This window comes from Balaenoptera musculus, chromosome 19, assembly GCF_009873245.2.
Source record: "Balaenoptera musculus isolate JJ_BM4_2016_0621 chromosome 19, mBalMus1.pri.v3, whole genome shotgun sequence".
NCBI classification, from domain to species: Eukaryota; Metazoa; Chordata; class Mammalia; order Artiodactyla; family Balaenopteridae; genus Balaenoptera; species Balaenoptera musculus.
Genome location: NC_045803.1, coordinates 12464099 through 12476688, shown reverse-complemented (window position 1 = coordinate 12476688; position 12590 = coordinate 12464099). Strand labels below are relative to the sequence as shown.

The window sequence follows — 12590 nt, the reverse complement described above, 5'->3', positions numbered from 1 at the left end:
GAAAAGAAAACCAGAACTCCGTAGAGAACTGGGGCAAAGCCAACAGGAAACCAGAAACAAACTGGTCACCCAAAATACTGGAACCCAAGCTCTACCCAGCTGTGACAGTCACTCAGTCCCTCACCCTTTGTAGGCCCTAAGTTTGGAGCAGAGATTTCCATCCAGGGCCAGCCTTCAAGAAATTTCCGACCCTGGACTCAGGGAGGGTGTGGGGAGAGACCCAGACACAGGCTGTCGCAGTCCCCGCAGGCTCCATCTGTGGTAGTCAGGGAGTCCTTCACAGAGGAGGTGATCCAAGGATGAGCAAAAGTTTGCTAAGAAGAAGAAACACGCAACGTTGTGGGAGCCAACAGGCAGTGGTCAAGGCTTCTGCCTGGCCAGAAGTTCAGGTGCAAAGTGGGGAGTGGTCAGCAGCAGATCGTGAAGGGCCTGGAGTGCAATTTGGACTATAAATGAAGGGCAGTGGGAGCCACAGAAGGGCTTTGAGCAGGGGAGGGACAGGATCAGCTCAGGCACTGAAAGAGCCTAGTGGGAAACTGGGGAACGGACTGAAAAGGGCAAGACTAGAGCCCTGGAAGCAAAAGAGGAGGCTGGGGACAGGGAAGACAAGCCCTGAGCTGGGGCAGAGGCCATGAAGGTAAGGAGTAGAAGTAGGGGCGGAGCAGATCCCAGAGCCATAACTGAGGCTGGATAAATGGGACTTATTGAGGGTGGAGCAGAGGTTACAGGAAGGCAGGGGGATGAAGGGGACACTCAGGTCTGGATGAGGGAGCAGGTGGACAGTGAGACTCTTTACTAGGAGGAGACTCAGGCGTGTGAGAGGTGGGTGAGGTACTGAGGGTTGTTTTGCACACAGATCAAAAGGTCTTCATGAACACAAACAGGCTCAGGGACATAGAGAACAGACTTACGGTTGCCAAGGGGGAAGAGATTGGGGTGGGATGGAGTGGGAGGTTGGGGTTAGCAGATGTAAGCTATTCTATATGGAATGGATAAACAAGGTCCTACTATATAGCACAGAGAACTATATTCAGTATCCTATGATAAACCGTAATGGAAAAGAACATATATATATATATACTGAATCACTTTGCTGTACAGCAGAAATTAACACATTGTAAATCAACTATACTTCAATTAAAAAAAAAAGTCTTCATGAGACATTCCAGGGGTACATCAAGGAGGCAGGGCAGGAGGAGTCAGAAGAGGGAGGTTCCCTCCTCTGAAACCTTTCCTGACCCACTAAACCCAAAAAAGACTCTCTTGGACTCCCCTGCCTCTGCCCACCCCTGCATATCAATATGTGGGTCTGTCCTCCCATCTGACCTGGCCTCCTTGAGGACACAGCCCAGGCCTGATTCATCTTGGTTACCACCATCGCCCAGCACGAGGCTTAGCACATTGGAAGCCTCAGGAAATGTTTAAGTAATGGGTGGCTGAGTGTGTGAATGAGCGGGTGCCAGTGAGTGGCTATATGAGGAAATCAGTGAGTGAGGTACTTAATGAGGGCAGGAAGGACTGAACGCATGGGTGAGCAGGATGGGTAGGGGCAGACGAGAATCAAGTTTAGGGTGGGAGGAAGGGAATGGATGGATGAATTTCTTAGATTGTGCACCCAGCTCCCCGCTCCGCCTCAAGCCTCACCAAGGCTCACCGTTTCCCGTCCGAGCTATGTCCAGAACCCCAATACTGGGTGTGCTGTGAAGGGCTTACCAGGACAGCCTCGCAGAACCTGTCCACTCAAGAGCCGCTCCAGCGTCTAAGAAGCAAACCCCAACACCAACCGGCAAAGGCCCGGCCTCCTGACACCCTGGCAGGACAGGCGGGGAGACTGGGTCTATCGCTGTCAGACTCGAGCTGTGGGCCCCGCCTACCAAGGAACTCGCCCTGCCCTGAGTGGCCCAGGGAGTTAGGAGGCGGAGTATCTATTGGCTGGAAGATAGTGACTGACGTCGTGGGTAGCTTATCACAGCTCGACTGCCGCGGAGTGCTCGCGTGTCAGACACGCCTCTAGAAAGACAGAAATGGGAGATAGCTGAGGGCGTGGTCGACTGCAGAAGGACCAAGAACGAGGTTTCCGGCTGCACGAAGCTGGACTGTTCGACGGACTGATCCTGTCCTGAGGGAGGATGAGAGTCCGGATTCCTTGGTCCTGAGGGAGGAGGGACTGAGGAGCCTAGACTTCTGAGTCTGATTGAGGAAGAGGCTGAGCGTCCGGATTCCTGGATCTTGAGGGAGGGAGGAGCTGGGAACCTGAAGGGTCACGCTCTAGGGACAGGGATTCCTGGATCCCAAGAGTCACTGGCCTGACCAAGGAAGACAGATTTGGGGTTCGGGGCTTTATGTGGCTCTGTATTGTACTGGAGCCAGGCCTTGTCCCCAGGCCAGAGTTCTGGGTCCTGAGGTGGGGCTTGGAGTAGAGATGAAGAGGAAAAGGCTTAGGGGAAGCTTTGGCCTCGATAATGCCCTTTCCTCATCCCTGAAAGGGAACCCAGGGGCGGGTGCTGTGTGCAAAAGGAACCCAGAGCAGGAGGAGACTTGAGACTCATGTGGAAACAAAGAGAAAAACATACCAACTGAGAGATTAAAATACTGAAAACAATAAAAATAATAGGGGCTTCCCCAGTGGCACAGTGGTTAAGAATCCGCCTGCCAATGCAGGGGACATAGGTTCGAGCCCTGGTCTGGGAAGATCCCACATGCCTCGGAGCAACTAAGCCCGTGCGCCACAACTACTGAGCCCGCGTGCCTAGAGCCCGTGCTCTGCAACAAGAGAGGCCATCGCAATGAGAAGCCCGGGCACCGCAACAAAGAGTAGCCCCTGCTCACCACAACTAGAGAAAGTCCGCATGCAGCAACGAAGACCCAATGCAGCCAAAAGTAAATAAATAAAATAAATTAATTAAAATATATATATATAAAAAATAATAACACTCACTTGTATGGGATTTACTGTGGCCCAGGTTCTGTGCTAAGCATTTTACATAACTATCTCATGTCTTCCTCCTACCAGCTCTAAGAGATTGGATTATTATTATTATTAATCCCATTTTACAAGTGAGAAAATTGAGGCCCAGTGAGAGAGAATCAAGATACAGATGTAAAGAGACAGGAGAGACACAACACACAGATGGAGATAAACAGATAAAGACAGACAGGCCCAGAGAGAGAAGAGAAGGTACACAGCAAAAAAAGAAGGACTGAGAGCTGGGACTCCCAGGGGGTGAGGGTGGGGGCTTGAGGTCTGGGACTCCTGGGGCCTGGGGGAGGAAGGACCAGGGATGGGGACTCCCAGGTATGTCCTCCTCGACCGCAAGATACCAGGCTTGTTCAACCCTTCTCACTGTGGGTGCTGGGCCTGACTGAGGTCGAAAATAGTGATTAGGAGGGTACAGGTGGGTCATTATCCTATTAGGAGATGATAAGAAAATGATTCACAGGGGTGCCCCTGGCCTGGGAGGATCCTTTCCCCCATGGCCTATGTTCTTTGATCTGGACAGATCAGCCTCAGGGAGGATCGGAGAGGGGCAGGTCCCTCTCTGTCCCTCCCCATTGCTGCATCCCCATCACTCAGAACTGTCACTGAGGCCCACTGTGGACGCAGGTGGGCCACCCTGGGGCAGCAAAAGCTTTCTTGGTGGGTCTTCGTCCCTCTAGGTCTCTCTACCTTGAACCAATGCCTGCCAGAGGTCCTGGCACATTGCAGGGGCTCAGCAAATGCTTATGGAATGGACGGACGAACATCCACATCTCTCTGTGTGGCTCTTCCTCTGTCCCCATCCGCCATCTCTCTCTGTTTTCCCATCATGTTCTTTCTCATCCTCGCCCAGGCCTGACCTGTCTCCTCCCACCTTCCCTTTCACCCTGGTGTCTCTCCTGAAGCCACTGGGCCCACCATCCCCATTAGGGAGAAACTGCAGCTCATTTTGAAATGAGCTTGTCCTACGGGGCATGTAAAGGAGTGGCTGAGAGATGAGTTCTCAAGACCCCAAATACAGGCACATCCCTGGCACCTCAGAGTCAGAAGTGTAAGATCACAGCAAACATGTGTCCTCACAACACCCGCTTGGTGTGATCTTGCATTTACACCCACACAAGCAGAGAATCCACACACGGCATGTGCAATTACCTACAAACACACACATAGGCACACAATCGTGGAATCGCTCGCACTGACAACACAAAGAAATATCCCATTCCTCATGCAAAACAGACACCCCAGTTATGCAGTTATATGCCCAGCCATAGACAGGCCATTCATCTAATCCCTACTAGGTCCATGAGCAAAGACCTGGTTTTATTCACTATTGTATCTCCAGCAACTAGAGCACCGTCGTCATCCCCATAAACACAAAAATGTTTCCCATGGGCCAGGTGCAATTCTTTACATGGATTAACTCGTTTAATCCTCTCAGCAACTCTATTCCCAGCAACCCATCTTGTAGATGGAAAAATTGAGGTCCACAGAAGTTTAGTGGTTTGCCCAGGGTTTCACAGCCATTCAGAGGCCATCAAGATTTGAACTAAGGTTTTCTGGCTCTGGAGTCCAGCATACAAAGCTACCACTCAAAAAATAATTCCTGCCTTAATCTAGTCAGAATTAGGGAACTTTCACAACTGAGACCACACCCAAACACAGATGCACAGTAAGGAGAATCACAGGAGGGCAATACAGACACGCAAATAGAAAAGACCTCCTCACATGTCATACCCCAGAATGCGGGAACACGCAAAGAGAGACACATTGTGACAAACCCCACACAGATGCACAGCACCCAGAGAAGCACACACCACACAAAAGGGATACAACACACCCAAACCCAGACACGGTGACGCATCCAGAGCTCCGAGTCCCTCCTGTTCCGCTCCCAGCCCCGCTGGGCTGGCCCTGGAGGATGCAGCAGGCTTACAATGGGAAGGGGGCCACCTCACTTGCCTGCTCAGCCAGACCGGTTCCGCCAGTGCCATAGATGGCACCACCCGCCTTGTGAAACCCACGTTGGGCAACTGTACCCTGAACTGGCCTGGACACCTGAATTCTGGGGAGAAAGAGGCTGGGAGCCTGGACTCCTGGGTTCTGAGGGAGTAGGGGCTGGGTACCTCATTCATGGATTCTAGGGGAGGAGAGGAGTGGGAGTGGGACCTGGAGTCTGAGGAGGGATTCCTGGGTTCTGGGAAAAGACCCAGGGACGTGGATTCCCCTCTTTGAAGGTAAGTTTCCAGATTTAGCAAATAAAAATACTGGACTCCAAGTTAAATTGGAATTTCAGATAAACAGCAAATACTTTTTAAGTATAAGTATGTTCCATCCAATACTTGGGACATACTTATACTAAAAAAGTATTTGTTGTTTATCTGAAATTCTAATTGAACTGGACATCCTGCATTTTATCTGGCAACCCTATTTGAGGCGGATGCAGGCCAGAAGCCTGGAGACGCTGCCATGCTCACTCCTCAGCCCCCAGCTCTCCTCTTCCTGCCACTGCCCTCCTCCTCACCCCCAAGCAGGCCACCTCACAGATTTCCCAGTCCTGATTTCCTCACGTACATGAGTTTCTGTATCTATCTAATTGGGGCCCTCAGGCTGTGTCAGAGTTGGGAGAGGAAACTTGAGGACAACTCAGGTTGTCATCTTGGGAGCCCTAGGGTCTGACCCTGAGTCACCTGCAGCCCATGGTCTGGACAGCTGGGGGATGGGGCTCTGTGGCTGCCTCCATAGAGCAAGCCTCAGGATGGGGAGAGATGCTGAGATAGGACGCAGAGACTTCAGGATAAGGACACTGAGACACAGAGCTTGGGAAGAGAGACTCAGAGATGAGGAGACAGGGAACCAGGAGAAATTTGGAAACAGATCTGCAGAGATGAGGAAAGAAGGAAAGGAGAGATTCAGAGCCAGAGAGACAAAGATGCGGAGACGGGGGAGGGGGAGGGGTGGGGGACAGGGACCCTAGAACAGAAGGGGGCAGAAGATGTTTCCCAGACATGCAGGCTCCCGGACCAAGTGATGGACACTGACAGACAAGACGCTGAGTGCTGCCCTTACGTCTGGGGACAAGGACAGCAAGCCATCTGGGTGGTGTCAGGAAATCAAGGATTGCGGGGGGAAAGCTGGGATCCCAGACCAGCAGGGTGATCCACCTCATCATCCCATACTCATACCCAGTGTGGTGACAGCACCACCTTCTCTGCAGCCGACACCCCAATTTTCTGGTGCCTCCTACATTTTTGGAATGACACCTGTGGTGGGAACCCCACCCAGCTCTAATTCTGCTTCATTCACTGAGTCACCTCCAACCCTGCCAGACCTGTTGAGGGGAGACTTTGGTGACTCAGGTCTCCAGGCCCCCAGCTCTTTCATCTCCCAGGAAGCCAGCAGTCTGGGTATCCCAAGACCCCTACCCCACGCAGGGATGCAGCCTAGCTTAACCCCAAGAGTCTGGATGCCCAGCCCCCTCCTCCCTCAGACCCAGGCGTCCGGGGCCCCAGTCCTCTGCTCTGTTAGGACTGAAGTGTCCTAGACCACATCCACCTCCCTCAGGAACCAGAAGTTTCTCAGTCCCCAGCCTCCTCCCTTCCCAATTTGGAGTTGGGTGAGGTGGGTTTATTTACTTTGGTTCCAGCATGGGTCACCCCCAAAACACACTGCCCCCCATGTGCCCGGTGGCCCTGAATGGGGGCACAAAGCCCCTTCTCCCTGGGAAGTCGGGACCTCACTAAGGATGGTGGGAGGGGGCCCAATGGGAGCCCACTCCGCACTCTCCTGCACCACCGGCCTTTCTCCTCTGCCTGTTTCCCTTCCCTCTAAGCCTTGGTGTGGCCAGTGGCTGGCGCCTCCAGTCACCTGACCCTCCACCTTTCTATCTTTGTGTCTTTTTTCTGAATCTCTTCTCCCCCTTGTTATTTCTCCCCAGATCTTTGTGCCTGTCTGTCTCGGCATCTCTTTCTCTCTCCATGTCTTCTCATCTTATCTCTCTCCATCTCTCTGAATTTCCTTGTCTCTCTCTCCCCTCTGGGCCTCTCCTTCTCTCCCTGTCTCCCATTCCCTCCCTATCTCTCTTGTCTCTCCCTCTCTTTTGGTGTCTGTACAGCTGTGCCCCTTGCACCTCCCCTCAGCCTTCTCTCTCCATCTCTCGGTCTCTCTGCCCACTTCCCTTTAGACCTCTACTCCCAGCTCCTCATCCTTGGACCCCTTCCCCCACGATTTCCTTGGTCCTCTGAGGCCAGGCAGGAGGCAGGAGAGGGGGATGAGGGATGGAGAAGGAGGAAGGGGAAGTCCCAGTGTGGGGAAGCGGGTCAGACAGACCGGCTTGGCTCCCTGGGCATCTCTGTCAGAGCCCCACCCAGGGCCACGTGGCCCGCCCAGATATAAGCAACTCAGTTCCCAGTTGTCACCCACACCTCTGTCTCCATCATCGCCGTAGCAGTCCTGCAGGTAGGAGCATCTGCCCACAGCCTTCTGCACAAAGGTTGGTGCCTCTGCTCTGTTCTCCCCCCACCCAACTCCACTCACATCTCTCTGTCCCCTTACAAGTGTCTGTTTACCTCTCTGGACATCCCTGTCTTTCTCAATACCCGCTGTGAGTTGAAGTTGGAAGTTCTGGGGGCCAGTACCCCCTCTACTAACCCTCTTGGCTGGGCCATCAGATGTGAGGCATTTCTCTTCAGCTCACTGAGCCTCAGTGTGCTGTCTGTGAAATGGGCTTGCAGAAAAAGAGTACTGGGCAGGTGTGACTGTTACTGGTGGCATCTCTATAGGCACCTACCTCTGATCTCTTTCTCCCCTTGTCTCTGACTCTGCCTGTCTCTGTCTCTTGGTCTTTCTCTCCAGCTCTGCCTCTGGTATGAGGAGGTTTCTCTGGGGTCTGTGGGCAGCTGCACAGAGATGGGCGAGTTTCTCGCCCCCAACCCCATACAACCCTATCCCACGTCTCTCCTAGCCGGCAAGCTGATTTGGCCTCTTTCTCCCCAGCTTCCTTACCCCTGAGAACCCAGCCCCCAGTGCCCCTGCCCCTTGCCCTGACCTCCCCCAGTATCCAGCATCCCTTGGACAGATTCTGACGCTGTCACCACTGCCACCTCTACTGTCCCCAACGGCCACCTCCTCAGGGCCAGCAAGATGCAATTTGAGATGCACGACAACGTGAAAGGCAAAGGTGGGATTGCTGGATGGAACCACAAACCTTCCAGCCCCCGGAACGTGGCCACTTCCTTCCCCTGGGCACCCTGGCTTCGAAGACAGACAGCGCCTACTTGCACCCCAGAAGCCCCGACATGCAGGGACCCAGCTCCCCAGGCCCAGGCGTGGAGGAAGCGGCGGCACGTCTCTGCCACGCCCACATGTGGCACCAACCTTCCCTAGACTTGCAGGCTCCCCGCCCACCCCACCCCCAGATGAACCAGTTGTGCAGGAGGCACCAACAACAGGGACAGACTGGGGTGTCGATGCCCAGATGTGGCATAAAGAACGGGGGAGGCACAGTGGTGTCCCCTCAGTGGGCGGCCTGGTGGCCTCGCCCGGACTGCATAGGTGCAAGGGCCCAGGAGGTGCTGCGAAGCTGCCCGCTGACCCCCGTCTCCCCCCTCCGCAGCCATGTCCTACCCAGTGACCAGCCAGCCCCAGGGTGCCAGCAGCTGCTACCAGACCCAGCCCTGTGACTGGAACACCACTCTCATGGACTGCTGCAATGACATGCCCATCTGTGAGTGCCCGCCGCTCCCTCCCCAAGCCCGGGGAAAGAGCGGGAGGGGAGCGAAGGTCACCCCCAGCCCCTTCCTCGCCCTACTAACCCCACTCCCCGTTTCCTTCCTTGGGCCCTGAATTCCCAGTCTCTAACCCTCATGCCTTCCTGGGACGCCCGACACTCCCTAGGATCCCGGCCTCACACCTTCCAACTTCCACTGGGACCCTCAACGTCCCCCTTGCACCCTCACTTGTCTTCCTTAGGGCCCCAACTCCCCCTTCAAACCCTATTTCCCAGTCTTGAAACCCCACTCTTCGGACCCCTAATTCCCTCTGGGACCCTCACTTCCACCAACACTCAGCTGCCTCTGGGCCCCTCAACCGCGCGCCGCGGACCCCGCCTCGCCCCTCCCCGAGGCGGAGCCGGCCGGTGGCACCCTGTGGGCCCCGCCCTTAGAGCCCCGCGTCCCCTCCAGGTCTGTGCGGCACTTTCGTCCCTCTGTGCCTCGCCTGCCGCATCGCCGACGACTTCGGCGAGTGCTGCGGCACTCCCTGCCTGCCCGGAAGCCTGAACTCCCTGCGCACCGGCATGCGCGAGCGCTACCACATCCAGGTGCGCGCCGGCCCCGCGACCCGCAGGAGCCGAGGGCTGGGGGCGGGCCTCCTGGGATGCAAGTTAGGGCTGCTAACCTCTTTCTCCCACCCTCCAGGGCTCTATCGGGAAAGACTGGGCGGCCCTCACCTTTTGTTTGCCCTGCGCCCTCTGTCAGATGGCGCGGGAACTGAAGATCCGAGAGTAAAGACGTTCCCCTCACCCTTCTCCTTTTCCACCCGTCACGCCTGCCCTCCTCCGCCTTCTCTTGGGAGGTTCTAACCCTCCGCCCTATCCCGCCACCAGAAATGCACCCACAATAAAAAAAAAAACCTAAAAACCAATTCCGCCTACATCCTTTTTGTCCTAGGGAAGGAATCTGGGTGGAGAAGGAGGTTTGGTGAGGGAGGCGGGGACACAGGGAACATGCCTAGGTGTGGAAGGAGTTCCAGAGTCGAGTCAGATGCTTGACCCGGATCTGCTCCGTACGACATTGGCAAGTCTCTTCCCTCACTAAGCCAGGGAGTCCTCACTAACAAAGTAAAACCACCAACTCCCTAGCTGCCTACCTGAAGCTCCGCGCAGAGCCTGAAAATAAGCAAAACCAGAAAGGCTGTCTGGGGACTGTCCAGGTAATAACCATTCAAAGAAAAAATTAGGAGAGTCCCCCTGATCATTCAATACCCATGGACTCTTGGCCTGCATACAATCCTAACAGATGTGGAGGCTCTCTGTCTTCAAAGCACACAACTGTCAGGTTTAAAACTCTCTAGAGCTGAAAGGCAGACTCAAAGATCATACAATTCAATCCACCCCCTTTACTGAAAAGCAACTAGCAGATTAGAAAATGTTTGGGTCTCAAAGTTGGACAGACCTGGGATTCAATCTTGACTCTTGCCACTTACCAGCTGTGTTCTCTTAGTAAATTAATAAACCTTTCTGAGTCTGTTTCTCCCTCTGAGGATAATCCCTAATATGTCATATGGCTACCGTGAGAGCAAGAGATGGAACAGATGGAAAGGCCAGAGTCAATTTAACAAACTGTTGTTAATATTATTAGATTATGTAATAATTTATAACTATTCTAATATTAATATATTATTTGTATTATTTGCTATTCTTCTGTGTGTATTCAACCATCGAGTGACATTCTTCACTTGGAATGTCTAATAAGCATCTTAAGTTTAACGTGTCTAAGACCTGACCCCTGATTCCCCACCGCCCCCAAGTCTGCTCTTCCCACAGTCTTCCTCATCTCAGGAAATGGCAATCCCCATCTCTTCTGTTGCCCACTTTCTCTCTCACCCAGTGTCCAAACTGTCAACAAATTCTGTTGGTTCTACTTTCAGAACAGATCCAGAATCTCCCTCCACCCCATTCTACTGCGCCTCCTTGTTCCAACCACCCTCCTCTTTGGCCTAAACAAATGCAGTGCCTCCTCACTGGGCTTCCTGCCCTAACTCCACCCTTTTAGTCTCTTCCACACGGAGAAGCCCTGTGGCCATCTGAAATAGATCACATGCCTCCTGTGCTCAGAACCCTCTGACGGCTCCTCCTGCACGTCGTAAAAGCCAGAGTCCTCACGGTGGCTCAAGGACCTGCAAAATCTGCCTCTTATTCCCTCTGTGACCTTACCTCCTCTTTATTCTCTCTACTCCACGAGTCTCTTTGTTGTTTCCCTTAAGATGTTAGGCACGCTCCCACGTCAGGATCCTTGCACTGGCTGTTCCCTCAACTTGGAATTCTCTTTCCTCAGATGTCCCTATGGCTCACTCTTTCACTTCTGCTCACATGTCATCTTAAGAGTGAGGCCCGCCCGGGACTTCCCTGGTGGCACAGTGGTTAAGAATCTGCCTGCCAATACAGGGGACATGGGTTCGATCCCTGGTCCTGGAAGATCCCACATGCCGCGGAGCAACTAAGCCTGTGCTCCACAACTACTGAGCCTGCACTCTAGAGCCCGCGAGCCACAACTACTGAGCCGATGTGCTGCAACTACTGAAAACCATGCTCCTAGAGCCAGGGCTCCGCAACAAGAGAAGCCACTGCAATGAGAAGCCCCTGCACCGCAACGAAGAGTACCCCCAGCTTGCTGCAACTAGAGAAAGCCTGCACGCACTGACAAAGACCCAACGCAGCCAAAAATAAATTTTGAAAAAAAGAGTGAGGCCCCCGCTTCCACCTTACATTAAATGGCAAGTACCTACCTCCCCATCCCCCTCCTTCACTGCCTTGTTTTTCCAGTCATTTTCCAACATACCGAATCTTTTATTATTTGGCTCCCCACTGGCTTGTCAGCTCCATGAGAGCAGGGACCTTGTTGACGGCTATATGTCCAGAACAGTGTGGAGCCCAATAGAGGTGGAGACAATGTGTGATCACAGGTGGGAGACGTTGGCTTAGAAAAGGCAAGAGATTTTAGAGGTAATACATGGGGGCAATGGAAAGTCAGACAGGCTTGTGTCGGAATCTGGACTCGTCTACTAATCTGCCCTGAGCTTTAGGCAAGGGACTTAACTTCCGAATCTGCAGAATGGGGGAACATGCCCATACCTCCCAGCTGTGATGTTGGGAAGATTAAAAGACTCATGCCAAGCACCCAGCACAGTGCTGGAGTTCTGTAGGCCCTTGGTAAAATTTCTCCCCTTTTCCTGAAGTCCCTAGGGCATCAGTGGCCACACATGGGCTAGAATCCAGGTCCCTAGCATCCCGTGTCCAGGCTTTCTCTCACTTCACCACAAGCCCCTTGCATTCGGGTGTGCGGGTACCAGGGAGAGGCAACCGCTGAGGGGCTGACATGGAAAAGGAGGAACACGTGCTGTGGGGCATCTGCATAGCAGTGATAGGAGCTGGAGTGAAGGTGGCTCTGTGCCCCAGAGCAAAAGTCCAGTCATTGCAAACGCTCTGCTCAGCAAGGCAAAGCCACAGGGTGACTGCTAATAAGAGACCTTACCAAAGGGTCCAAACACAACATGGAGGAGTCTTTTTTTTTTCCCTAAGCATTTAGCAGGACCTGGCAGAGGGCCAGCACTTTTGTTTATTTTATTTATTTTTGGCTGTGTTGGGTCTTCGTTGCCGTGTGCGGGCTTTCTCTAGTTGCGGCAAGCGGGGGCTACTCCTCGTTGCGGTGAGCCGGCTTCTCATTGCGGTGGCTTCTCTTGTCGTGGAACACGGGCTCTAGGCGCGCAGGCTTCAGTAGTTGTGGCTCACGGGCTCTAGAGCACAGGCTCAGTAGTTGTGGCGCCCGGGCTTAGTTGCTCCGTGGCATGTGGGATCCTCCCGGACCGGGGCTCGAACCCGTGTCCCCTGCATTGGCAG

At 53.7% G+C, this 12590-nt stretch overlaps 1 protein-coding gene across 3 annotated transcripts; it reads left to right on the top strand.

Annotated features, from left to right (window-relative positions):
- Positions 1 to 7358: 7358 nt before the first annotated feature.
- On the top strand, positions 7359 to 9616 carry CNFN (cornifelin). Of its 3 annotated transcripts, XM_036833334.1 has the most exons (5): positions 7410 to 7466; positions 8107 to 8153; positions 8589 to 8699; positions 9157 to 9293; positions 9391 to 9616. In XM_036833334.1, the coding sequence occupies exons 2-5, from the start codon at positions 8117 to 8119 to the stop codon at positions 9478 to 9480; spliced, it is 375 nt and encodes a 124-aa protein (XP_036689229.1). In that variant the 5' UTR covers positions 7410 to 7466; positions 8107 to 8116; the 3' UTR covers positions 9481 to 9616. The 3 variants fall into 3 exon arrangements, with proteins under 3 accessions (XP_036689232.1, XP_036689229.1, XP_036689230.1); XM_036833337.1 differs by lacking the exon at positions 8107 to 8153 and having other exon boundaries at positions 7359 to 7466; XM_036833335.1 differs by lacking the exon at positions 8107 to 8153 and having other exon boundaries at positions 7414 to 7432.
- Positions 9617 to 12590: the final 2974 nt, after the last annotated feature.

Coding starts and splice junctions, on each gene's coding strand:
- CNFN (XM_036833334.1), top strand. CDS start 8,117: ATGCAATTTGAGATGCACGACAACGTGAAAGGCAAAG. Junction 8,700..9,156: donor CTGCAATGACATGCCCATCT/GTGAGTGCCCGC, acceptor CGTCCCCTCCAG/GTCTGTGCGGCACTTTCGTC. Junction 9,294..9,390: donor GCGAGCGCTACCACATCCAG/GTGCGCGCCGGC, acceptor CCCACCCTCCAG/GGCTCTATCGGGAAAGACTG.